We start from the raw sequence: 12,498 nt of genomic DNA, 5'->3' as shown, positions 1-12,498 counted from the left end.
ATGAGCAAATGGTTTTCTAATTTATTTCATTTTTTGCAGTTCCTGGTCCTGCGTTGGAGACCTTTGTAGGGGATGATATTAATACCATTCTCATTCTAAATCTCTTCAGTGGAACGGAGTACAGTGTTAAAGTATTTGCTTCATACTCAACAGGCTTCAGTGATGCCCTAACAGGCGTAGCCAAAACCTGTAAGAACGATTTCATGCTGTCCAGATCTCTACAAGCTGGTTTTTGCTATAACTATAGCTTTGTGCAGCTCCCTGAATAAATTTTCACATGGAAGACTTTCTCGGTTGTGTGCAAATTGTTTTCCTGAAATGGAAGTCTCTTTTTTTAATCAGACTATATCAGGCTTTAAAATAACCTACTGGACATTAGCAAGACAGGGGTCATAAAGCAGATGTTGTTATTTGTCAGACAAACATATTTGCCTAGTAGTAGATATAAATCTCCTTAATGGAAGGTCTACTTAGTCTTTTTTTTTCCTAGCTTTGTATATATGACATGATTTAGTCTTTATATATATAAAGCTCAATTTTAAATTGTGTTTTGGCAGAAATATTGCTGTTATAATGATATTTTAATACTTATTTGTAGTAACTGAATTTTTAGCGTTGTTCATTATTTAGTCTTAACTAAATTGACATCCAAATTGACAAGTTCCAAACTTGTCATCTAAAGAGTCACTTTTTTTTTTTCTTTCCTGTTTTGGATTCTCTTGACATAATATTTTTTAAGCATCTTCTGAAATTATTTGTTAAAAATAAATTGGCACAAGTGTTTCACTGTAATTTTTTTGGTTATTTTTTCTTTTCTTTCTTATTAAAGGTGTAAATCTAATTTTTTGGTATTTAATTTTCAGTGTACCTCGGTGTGACAAATTTGGATTCCTATCAAGTCCGCATGACTAGTCTCTGTGCTCAGTGGCAGCTTCACAGACATGCTACTGCGTACAGGGTAGTTATAGAATCGCTTGTGGGTAAGTTACTAAATCATTCAACATGCAGCTACAGCCTAACTCAGAGAATGGGGGTTAACTGCATAAGTTAAGAAATTGTATGCAGTTGGACCTGTAGACTGGATCCTGAAATACCGGAAATGATCGACAAGAGAGTTGTGTACACATTGAAGGTTTCAGGAGTCGAAGTAGTGTCCCTGTCCTTTTATATCAAACAGATGTTGATAGCTTGTCCTTCTTATCGGAGGAAGTTTTATCTATCAATGGAAGATAGGTGATTACCTGAGTTCTTCACTGGTGTGAGGAGATGGATAAAGGATGAACTGAATACATCTAAGATTGTAAATAAATCATCAGTGATAGCTCTGTAGGATAGGATGGACATGAGATGAGTGTAGAAGGGGAGGGAAAGCTCTGATTGAACCCAGACCGTGCTCACAGAGTCGGAACAGCGTCCAGTTTTGTCTGTTCTCATTCCGTTGATTGTTAATTATAGCTTGTAGTAATGTTACTTATCTGGATAATCATGAGAGATTTTTTATGTGGCAACACATGGTGTCTTGATGCTTTTGGCACCGAGTGTATAGAAGGTGAATTACAGCCTCTTCCATCTCACTGATTCTCAGGTGTAGCCAGAAGAGGTTATGGAGAAGTCACAATTTGTGCAGACTAACTCTTTTATCCCCAATAGATATCAGTGATCTTCTGAATGGTGACAAATTAAAAGCCTGGATAACTTGAGCAGTTAATAACATTTAATGGGATTTATCAAAGGTATCATGAAAAATAATACTAATTTGGTTGCAAAAAAAAAAATGACCTTCCTGTGGAATGGCAAATGGATGGTGATACAGTTTATTTGAAGGCCTGGAATACAGACAAGCTGTTTAGAAAGCAGAGGTCTTGGCTGGCACAAGAAAGCACAGATTTCCTTCTCGTCTGGGAGCTAGCCAACATTCTGCTTTCATCATATAGAACTGCCAGAATTGTTTTAACTGAGCCAAAAGAGCCTAAATGTGAGCAGAACGAGCTAAAGTGTGAACAATTGCTTCTTATTAATGTCTATCATGAAGAGTTTTGATTGTCAGTTTGGCTGTGTGTCTCATTCAGGCAGCGATCAATTATTTTTATACTAATGTAACACCTAATAAGCGTCGGGTGTTTTTTCCTTGGCAGTGAATGACTGTTTGGCATTTTTGGTATATATTCCATAAAATGTGAGATCAGTTGCTTGTATTTCACTTCTTTCTGCTACAGATTATGAATTGTGCTGAAGGTTTTCTTGCTATTATTAAAATATTCCTTATGCTATTTCCAATACCCTTATGCTTTTTCCATTGTCAGCATGTTTTCCAATTCAGAATTTAGCAGAATTAATTTCAGAACCCAGCAAATCCTATTTCTTAAACAGCTTGTTAAGTGGTTACTAGTGGAAGCTGGAATACAATATCTAGTTCAGTCTCTCTTGCAATTACTAAGCACATTACAGACTTTGAGAGCCAGAGGCATAGACAAAGGATGCCGTAAAATTACATAACACAACAATTCCTCATTAGACTCTGATAATTTAGGACCAGATCCAGAGCCCATTGATGACAGTGTTAGTGATTTTTATTAAGTTCAGTACATGGGATGAAATTAATCTTTTTTCCTGCAGATGTGTGACATATTCCTCAGCTCCTACTTAATGTGAAGGATGAAATGTTACAGAGACCTCTGCACAGAGATGAATTTCCAGAAATAAGGCAGCATGTAGTTTATTAATTTATGTCAACCCCTTGCCTTTCATCTGCTGTCATGTCTCCTTCTTATTTCAGACTTAAATAACATTATTCAATAAAAGAGTAAAAAAATGTTTTAATGGTTTCTTTTATAATTCCAGATGGGAAAAAGCGAGAAGTAAATCTTGGTGGAGGGACGCCTAGACATTGTTTCTTTGAGCTGATGCCTGGTACTGAATACAAAATCACGGTTCATACACAGCTTCAGGAGATAGAGGGCCCTGCTGTAAGCATCATGGAGACAACATGTGAGTGAAATAGATCAGAGTTCAGCCAGCAGCGATAATGCTTGATTCCTTCTTGTGTTTTACCCTGTGCCCACAGATGTGCTATTCCTGTGCAGGTTCCTTTAGCTGAGTTTTTAAATTTTTCAAATACGTTGTAACTACTCCACAGAGGTGCAGGATTCTTACACCACTGCTGTGTATTACTTGTGTAATTAAGATTCACCAACTGTACTGGACTTCTTAGTAAGAATGAAACCGGGAGGATGGTTTAGTTTTCTTCATAACAAGTCTGATACTTGCATGGGGTACTCTCAAAATCTGTGACTTTGGAAAAAAAATCCAAAAAAATGAAGCAAACAGAGAAACAGAAAGTTTTGTATCCTGCAGCTCTTGTTATTTAGCAAAATTTCACCAGAGTCTGAGTAATTTACAGTTAAATGGGACCTGGATACCCAATCTACTTACGTATTTTAAAACAAACTAACCTTTTCATAATTATTCTCAATAACACAAGACAGGCAAAAAAATCCCTCACTGCTGTTTATGAAGGCAAGATCCTGCTCTCATGAGTTCAAAATACTGCAAAGCAAAATAGAGGATGAACAGAGTGAACATTTTGACATTATCCTTCTTTCTTCAAGCCCATTTTCAATCTCGGTGATACCCTTCTTCTCATACAATATTACTATACACACCACAATGCTGTTACCCTTCTCTCAGGGTAGATAATGTTTATAATTTTCCTCTTCAAGTCAACCCTCCCACACTTATGGTTTTACGCAGGAAAAACTTGCACAGGTGCATGACTCCACTTCTCAGTTGTCCAGGACTCATTCTCAGAGCAGTGAGGAACAAGCCAAGCTTCTCCTGCTTTTTGGAGGAATGCATTTTGTACACTCTACAGTTCAGGGAGTTTTGAGACATAAGGAAGAACATGCCTTGGCCTGCATGTCCATTTGAGAAAGATGGTTTGTGATGCAGACAAATCATTGTATCACCTCAGAAAAAAACACTCTCCAGGGTCACCTGTACCTTGCTGGTGCTTAGAGAGCAGTCTTTCAAGTCACCTTACTGCAGTTGCGACCCTTTCTAAATGGGTCTGGTCCTGGTCTGCCTGTGGCCATGGAGGTCCTGGGCATCAGGTTCTTGTAGGTGTTTCAGAGTCTTGGCCGTTTCTCTTGTTGAAGCCAATGGGAAAACCCACATCACTTGCAGTGGGAGTCAGCTTGGATGTGGACATGAGGCTTGTAATGAATCCTGTTGGCACTAATCTTTCCCAAAGATAGGTGCCTTTTCTGAAGTTGTCGTATCTAACTCTATCCATTATCTATAAACGTAACATATATTCCAGCAAATAACAAGTATAGACTTACGTGAAGGAATGATGTTCTGTCACCTGTGACTTCTTCTGCTAATTGAAAAAAAAATTGGTAAAAAATGCCCTTGCATGAAAGTGGAAGCTTTTCCTCAGATACAGTTGTGGAAGTCAACACATATGCATGTTATCTCTGAGAATTCAGCCAAAATGGAAAGGCATTAAATAGGGCTCTTGCATTCAGCAAAGCCATCAGTCAGTGATCATATATTCAGCTAAGTTTCTGGGATGTTGTAATTTCAAAGCTTATTTTCAGGTGAAGGATGAGACAGTTTTCAGAAATTCTATGTGGTAACCTTAGAAGTTGCTGCAGGCAACAAAGCCACAGTCCTGTAGAGTTGTGGTCGGAACTGTGTTTCTAGCTGGAAACATAACAAGGTCTTCCACCAAATTCAGGAAAATATTGATCAGGGCAGGCTGTGATCTGCTCTGAATGCAGGCACTGGCTTGCTTTTGCACTGTCTCTTCGTATTTTGAATTGCAGGTCTTGTATCGTCTTCCTTCCAGGGTGGTTAGAGACCTACTTTCTGTGACTAGGGACTGGTGGAATTCAGAAAGGAAAAGGATGCTGACCTTTTACGAAATGAATTATGGACGCTAGGTCAAGAATAGGGCTGTCACATCATCTACTACACTGGGGAAACCCAAAAAGGGGCAGTTCCAGTAGTAGTTCAGCTGTATCATTGTATCATTCACACTGAAATGCAGCCATTAATTGCTCTGTAATAGTACTATCCTTTTTCAGGTGGTCAGTAGAGGTGGACATTACGTGCATGTGCTCACCTACATTTCTTTCCAATTGCATGACTAGTTGATTAGAGATAATGAATTGTAAATGTGGAGATGAGTAGAAAATGCTGTGTTTAATGTAGATAAAATACATTTGGCTTTTATGCATTTTTTAATATTCCTTCCTTTTCTTCTCCAGTACCATTTCCAACTCAGCCACCAACAACACCTTCAACACCACCTCCACCACCTACAATCCCTCCTGCAAAAGAGGGTAAGTGCTGCATGTGTGGGTTCATAATAACTTTAAGGTGTTGATGTAATGTTTTTCTGCTTTTGACGCTATTTTAGACCTGTGGGGATCAGATTTCAAAATGCATTTGCTACAGTGACACTGTTAAGGCAGCTGGCTTAAATTTAATGAGCCAAAAATCTGACATCAGTATTGTATTGTTGAAATTTGCAGAAAGCAGGGTTAATATATGTGAGATTTTCTTTTTCCTAAAGAACTCCTAAAGCATACATATTTTGCAACTATAGCAGATATCCTAGGGTAATTAAACTTCTAAAGCAGCATGATTTTTAAAAATATGTCTACTTTAGTTAATGAGAAAAGTGTTGGTCATGTTCAGTCTCTTCTCTCTTTAAATGTAGTCTTCCTTCTATTTCTCATTTGAACTTTTGTACAGAGTCTCATAAACATTTCTGTGAGGCGAATGTTATTGTTGGAGACTGAGGGTCAAATCCATCAGCTTGAAGCCAGTGGACCAGACTAACATACAGTAATTTAGAATTTAGATTTTAGAATTATTAGAATAGAATTTAATCCATAAGTAGATTAAAAAAAGACCTTGTGTGTGTGTTTTAGAACTGCATAGGAGCAGATTTTTTTTTCTTTTAATCCAAGGGATAATCAACAGAAGACAAGAAATACAGGTACTACTTATCTTCCAGTCTCATTCATGGGATTTAGATAAATATTTTTCTTCAAGATGAAATATATCGAAAAACATAACTTTGCTTTGAGACTGTTCTGACCTCAAGCAATAGACTTGGATTCTGTAGAACATTAAAGGTTCCCAGTTCCCATGAAAGACTGAGCAGCTTGTGTGAGTAGGTGTACAGCTCTGTAGGCTATTTTGCATAAGAACATGCTGGAATAAGACAAGATGGGGGAAACGTGTGTTGCTCCTAAATCGTGAGCATTAAACACTGCAGAGCTTAGGGTAACTTTGAATGGACTAGTTTCCCACTAGGAACTTCCACAGCCAAGACTCTCTCATCTTGCTTACTGTGTCATGCTAGGAGTCTGGGATTGTATAAGTTCATGTGTGACTTTATTTTTATTTAGGTTGTTAAGTAAAAATGGTTAGCCAGATTTTAAAGAACCGTTATGGCCTTGACGTGTATTCTGTGATAGGATCTGTTAGTGCAGACCATTCACCCTTTGTAGAGCTCAGCTGGTTCTACACCTGCCCTGAAGTCAATGCCAGGAGGTCTGTTTGCTAAAGTATGTTAACTAACATTAAACAAGGGCTTTTCACGACAGTTGCATTTTCTTAAGTGATTTATGAGAGTTCATGAGGAGTTGCGGCATTGCTTTAATTCCCAAATACTTGCTTTTCTTTCTCAGTGTGCAAAGCAGCCAAAGCTGACCTAGCATTCCTGGTGGATGGATCATGGAGTATTGGAGATGACAATTTCAATAAAATAATTAGCTTTCTCTATAGCACTGTTGGAGCTTTGGATAAGATTGGTCCTGATGGAACGCAGGTAATCAACATGTAGAGAGACGGAGGGCACATGGACTTGACAGGGTATTTTAGACTAGCGCCAGAAGTGAAATGAATCAAAAAGTAATTGACATAATTTCACAGTTCTTTTGAAAATATAAACTGCTTTAGGATGTTTTTTTTCAATATCTTCTTTTACATACACCATATGGTGAAATTCATGTTAGGAATTTTGCTAGCATGAAGGCCAAGTATCATTTCAGTCTCCTTAAATAATTCTAATGAGATTTAAGTCATGTTAATATTTTTGGTATTGGTACTCGCTGTGGAGTTTATTTCTAAATAAGCTAAAAATGGCATTGATAATGAAAATTAAAGGTTCATTTATTTAAAATGACATGCTCTACAGAATCTACAGTGCTTGAAATAAAATATAGTATTTAATGATTGTTCTGCTTATGTATTTTTTTTAGAGAGATGCTTGAATCTGCTCCAGAAAAATTATTGGCAAATACATTACTGTTTTAAGTGTTACCTCTATAATATGCAGTTTGGGATAGCATTGAAAATTATTTTTAACTTGTACAAACCCTGAAGAATGCTCAGTTTTTACTGTTTCTTGCTATACAGCTATTTTCCCAGAATACCGTCCATGGTGCTTCAGAAACTTACGCACAAGTTTAAGCTTAAGCATGTGAATAGCTCCTTTTGAGTCAGGGACACCACTTACAGAATATGAAGTTCAATATATGTTTTGTGAGTTGTAGGGGTTTAATGTGTGGTGTTGAAATACAGGCTGTGGACTCACGTAGCATCATATGTGGGAGAGGCAATATTTCAGAATATGTTCTTGCATCTTTCTATTACTTGCTTCAGTATTGCTCTCTAACTGAAGTTGCTTATGTGCAGCTAGTAATTTGTGGCGACTGAACAAAGTCCCTGCACTTCTGTGTATGAGTAACTGTACATGTGTGAGCAGCTGTAACTAGGATTTTGCTTTTGGGCTCGATTGAGAATGCTTTTGCCAAAGCGGGTATTACTTTTCTCATCCTGTTTACTGCAAAATGAAACCAGAAAGTGTTAGGTGGTTGCCAAGGCTGCAAAGAGTAAAATTAAACTTTATTTAGTGAAAGCTTCTTAAAGAGAAAAAAAATTCTGGCTTCAATTTAAGGATTAAGCAAAGTTACAAGATAAATCCTTGTTTTAAATGTGCTGATTTGCTTATTTTTTGCTTACACACTGCTTTAGTAATGAACATATCTTCTGTGTGCACAGGTGGCAATAATTCAGTTCAGTGATGATCCCAGGACAGAATTTAAATTGAATGCATACAAAACAAAAGAAACTCTTCTTGAAGCTATTCAGCAAATAGCCTACAAAGGAGGAAATACAAAAACAGGTGGGAAAGGCCATGATTATGATGCAAATTTTCTCCTTGCTACTCTCTGTGCAGTATTTCTTTCACTTATTTGCTAAGTGGTTTAACATATCAGTGCAAAAACAGTGAGAACATGGTATCTCCATACTAGAGGTGAAAGGTTGGCCTTTGAAATTAGAAGGTCTTTGTAATCTGCAGTTTACACCCTTAACCCCCTGCTGCTGGATATTCACCCCTCTTGACCAACAGTGATGTCAAGGATCAGGGAGGAAGGGAGAGAGGCAGCTAGGCAGAAGTGAATGACTTTGGGGATTGTGGAAGGTGGAATGGGGAGTAATATGAAATGAGCTTGGCAAGTGGGGAAGTGGGAGGGGAGGGAAGGTGGGAGGGAGCTTGCAGAGCATATAGAAAACAGTGGACAGAGTGGAGGGGTCTGTCTGGTTATCAGCCAGGGCAGTTATGCCTCCGTAGTGTGCTTAAGACTGGGCTGGGGGAAGATGTCGGTTAACTGAATGTAGTTACAATTTAATATATCCCTTAAGGTAGCTCTCTGATGTGAAGAAATTAAAGATGAGTTAAAGGTTAAAATCTGTTTTAGCTGGAAACCATATGTCTTTTTATTCTCAGGCTGCACAGAAATTTCTTGCGGGCATTGCATCCAGTCTCAGTAGTATCAAAATAACACCTTTTCCATTTACTCAAGAAAATGCTACAATGCCACTTTCAGTTATTACCTGGACTGTGCCCTACAGTCCAGTAAGGGACTGGATTTTGTTATCTCTAACCTGCACAGAATACCCTTTCCCACAAATGTCATGTTCTTGAACTGCATCTTCTAGACTGAAGAAACCATGGTTGAAGCCATCAAATTTGCAAAGGTTAGGGTCAAAATTAAACTTTTCTAAATCACTATTCTAATAACTACAGAATGCACTTATTTACAGATGCTTCAGGATGCAACAGATTTCTCTTTTTATCCATGTCTAACATGATATGAGAAGCCAATAGAAATTGGATTTACGTCACAGCGAAAGTACGTTGTCAATTTTTTCTGTTTCAGGCAAAGCCATTAAACATGCAAGAGAAGTCTTGTTTACTGGAGAGGCGGGCGTGAGAAGGGGCATTCCAAAGGTTTTGGTTGTCATTACTGATGGCCGATCACAGGACGATGTGAACAAAGTCTCCAGAGAAATGCAACTAGATGGTAAAATGTGTAGTTTGGAGAACTATTCAGAGTTTCCTTTTTCTCATTAATTATAACTACATAAATGTGGGCATGAGATAAGTGTAACTTTTGCTCCAGGAAGACTTCCAAGTTTAAAGGAAATAGCAAATGCTGAGAAACTCAGAATATCACTGGGATATGGTTAGATACTGGATTTTTTTTTTGGTGATTAATGCTATTATTTTTCATTTTGGTGGCAGTGCTAAAATCATGTAGTAGTTAGTGGAATTGCTCCCATGATGAAGAATTCAGGGGACATGATCCTGAGAATCTGGACTGTAGTCTTATCGTTACCAGCAAGCTGAACTGTTTTGTTTTCTGTACAAGAGGTCCTTTGAAAATTCTTTCGTGTGTTCTTTTACTGGTTCTCATCTTCTCACATGTTACACTAATTATCTTTAGGAATTTTTTTTACACCACCAATTTTAGAGCTTTAAGCAGCCACATAGTGTTGTGAGTCTAAGCATAAGATCTGGGTTAGTTGTAGAAATGTCTGATACTGAGGTTTGTATCAAAATGCAAAGGGCACAGTGTGCCACATGGAACAAAACTAAAGGATGGAAGGAAAAAACTATCATCCTTTTATTGTGAGGAGATCTAAGAAGAAATTACATTTGTGCTTTTTTGATTTGCCTTTAGACTTTGGCAGCTATGAAGTTACCAGTGTATATTACTGATTCTTGAAACCCAATGCAATCATTGAGTTTGGCTGCCTGCTTTGTATTATTGCTAGGTGCTGAGTGCAGTGCCTTCATAAATAAAATCATATCACAAAATAGTAGAGCATGAATAACTTCTTTTAAGTAGCAATCAAGAAACTCCTGTATTTGTGATTAAATTGGGGTCTATATCTAAGCTGAACAAAAAATGTTCAACTGTCAGGTAAGTCTTGCGGTTGCCTTATTAAATATTAGACAGGCCATGACCTTGAGAGGAGACAGCATATGGTGGGGTCTCAGTTGCTGACTGGGACGTGTCACCTTGGACAAATGACTTCCTCTCTCCCATTTCCTTTTGTGTGCGCTGCGTGCTTAGGCTGCAGATAGGTTGAAGCAGGTACTGACTTGCATCTATGATAGAGACTGACCTGGAGAGGTGCTGATCTTGGATGAGACATGAAGATGTTATAATATATTAAGTCAAAGTTTTGTTATGCTAAAAGCTCTGCAGAACGTAATGAATGCCCTTGGGCCTCATTCAAATGTAAAGACAATATTGCTTGACTGGAGTAAATTTGGGACTGAGCCATGCAAGAACAGTGTGCCCATTAACAATATTCAGCCTGATGTAGACAGGTTTTTTCTTTATCTTTTTTGAAAAGGAATATGTTGAAAAACTTTTAGGTAGTTTGCTGCTCCTCAAACATATAGGATACAATTCCTATTTCATTTAAATCTTTGAAGTCAGGCTCAAATTTCAAAATATATTAATGCGGGATATATAGAACCGATTCAACCAGTGCAGTTAAATTGCTGGTGAAATGAGAATGTTATTTCAGTGTTCAGTCATGAGGCAGCAGTGGCCTGAAAACTGATTAATATATGGCACAGAACAAAATCTGTAGAAGACCTACAGGAAATTAATTGCTGGTCTTTCATTTTATGATATACTTGATACATTTTTGTGTGTAATACAGTATGGCATTAAATTAGAAAAGCATTTAAACATATGCTAAAACTTCAAACTACTGAGTAGTCTTCTATGTCTTCAAGAAAACACTTAAGCATTAACTTTAACTGATTAAGGATAAATAGCCAAAAGAAATATCTCACAGCAAATGTATTATTTTATTTTAGATTACATGCATGAATTTCCTTCCGTTATAGGATAATAATAAAATTTCCACCTTTGTATTTAATCAGGAGAGAAGCCAGTGCAAATACAGTTGTGTTCATATTGTATTTCCACTTTCTCAATGAGTGACTCACAGGAGTGTTTTTTTTTTGTTTTACAGGATTCAGCTTTTTTGCTATTGGAGTAGCTGATGCTGACTATTCAGAGTTAGTCAATATTGGCAGCAAGCCCAGTGAAAGACATGTCTTCTTTGTGGATGACTTTGATGCCTTTACAAAGATTGAAGATGAGCTGATCACTTTTGTTTGTGAAACCGCATCAGCAAGTTAGCCATTTTGACTTTTACTCATTTCTAAAATAAGTGCTAAATACTGGGGGTTTTGTAACTATTAGTTTTCTATTAAGAGGTATTCCTGATCCTTTTAACGTAATTTACTGCAGATAGTATAACTCTAATATTATGTCAATAAAATATTAAGGAAATGAAAGTCTTGTTACTTCAAAATAATTAATGGTTGTTTGCTATAAATCCAGAATACATCCATTGGTTTTCAGAAAGTTATTTCAGATTTGAAACATTGTTAATGGTTCAGAATTAGTCATAAAAAGTTAATTCTATTTTATTTTTAGGCTACTTTAACCATCTTTAAGAGTAGAGTTAGCTACTTTCATTATTACTCAAATCGCATGGCTGATTTATTAATGGAGACCTAATCATTAATATTTATATTGTCAGAGAAAGTATCACAGAATCACTAGGTTGGAAAGGACCTTCAAGATCATCAAGTCCAACCATTAATCCAGCGCCACCATATTCCCTAAACCATGTCCTGAAGTGCCACAGAAGTAGAAGAGTTGTAGCCTAAGCAAAAAACATAAAATACACCCAAAGTCTTTGAAATCTGTGAAAATGCCACACTTTCAAACCCTTTATAAAAATGAAGGGAAAGACATTCTGGAATACCACCTAATGGTTAGAGGTCAATAATTCACATGCTTTTAGGTGTGTGCCCTCAATATGTTTCCTTATACATAAGCCAGGAAGTAGGCAGCATATAGCTGATGTTAACAATTTGTGATTGTAAGGAGTCCTTGAGCATAGGACTGTGAGTTATAAGAGCTGGTGAAAACAAATATGTTGCTTGTGTCCCATCAATTCTTTGGTTTCGACCATAAACTCTACTTTCAATGGTAGAGAGAACTTTGTTGAGAATGTTTAACAGTAGCATTTATTGGTCACTTGTGCTTGTATTACAAAAATGATCTCTGAACACGAGTATCCTGGGGTGCCATACCT

The 12,498-nt window shown here is 37.2% G+C and overlaps 1 protein-coding gene across 1 annotated transcript in view; it reads left to right on the top strand.

Annotated features, from left to right (window-relative positions):
• COL14A1 (collagen, type XIV, alpha 1) overlaps positions 1 to 12,498 on the top strand; it is a 120,892-nt gene that overhangs the window by 63,696 nt on the left and 44,698 nt on the right. The window contains exons 21-28 of the mRNA XM_010281865.1: positions 40 to 189; positions 864 to 980; positions 2,842 to 2,988; positions 5,271 to 5,345; positions 6,705 to 6,844; positions 8,080 to 8,203; positions 9,243 to 9,386; positions 11,362 to 11,526. Of these exons, the coding sequence (XP_010280167.1) occupies positions 40 to 189; positions 864 to 980; positions 2,842 to 2,988; positions 5,271 to 5,345; positions 6,705 to 6,844; positions 8,080 to 8,203; positions 9,243 to 9,386; positions 11,362 to 11,526 (1,062 nt within the window). The remainder of the gene's footprint in view (positions 1 to 39; positions 190 to 863; positions 981 to 2,841; positions 2,989 to 5,270; positions 5,346 to 6,704; positions 6,845 to 8,079; positions 8,204 to 9,242; positions 9,387 to 11,361; positions 11,527 to 12,498) is intronic.

Source organism: Phaethon lepturus, unplaced genomic scaffold (assembly GCF_000687285.1).
Source record: "Phaethon lepturus isolate BGI_N335 unplaced genomic scaffold, ASM68728v1 scaffold8872, whole genome shotgun sequence".
NCBI classification, from domain to species: domain Eukaryota; kingdom Metazoa; phylum Chordata; class Aves; order Phaethontiformes; family Phaethontidae; genus Phaethon; species Phaethon lepturus.
This window is presented reverse-complemented; position numbering and strand designations above follow the sequence as displayed.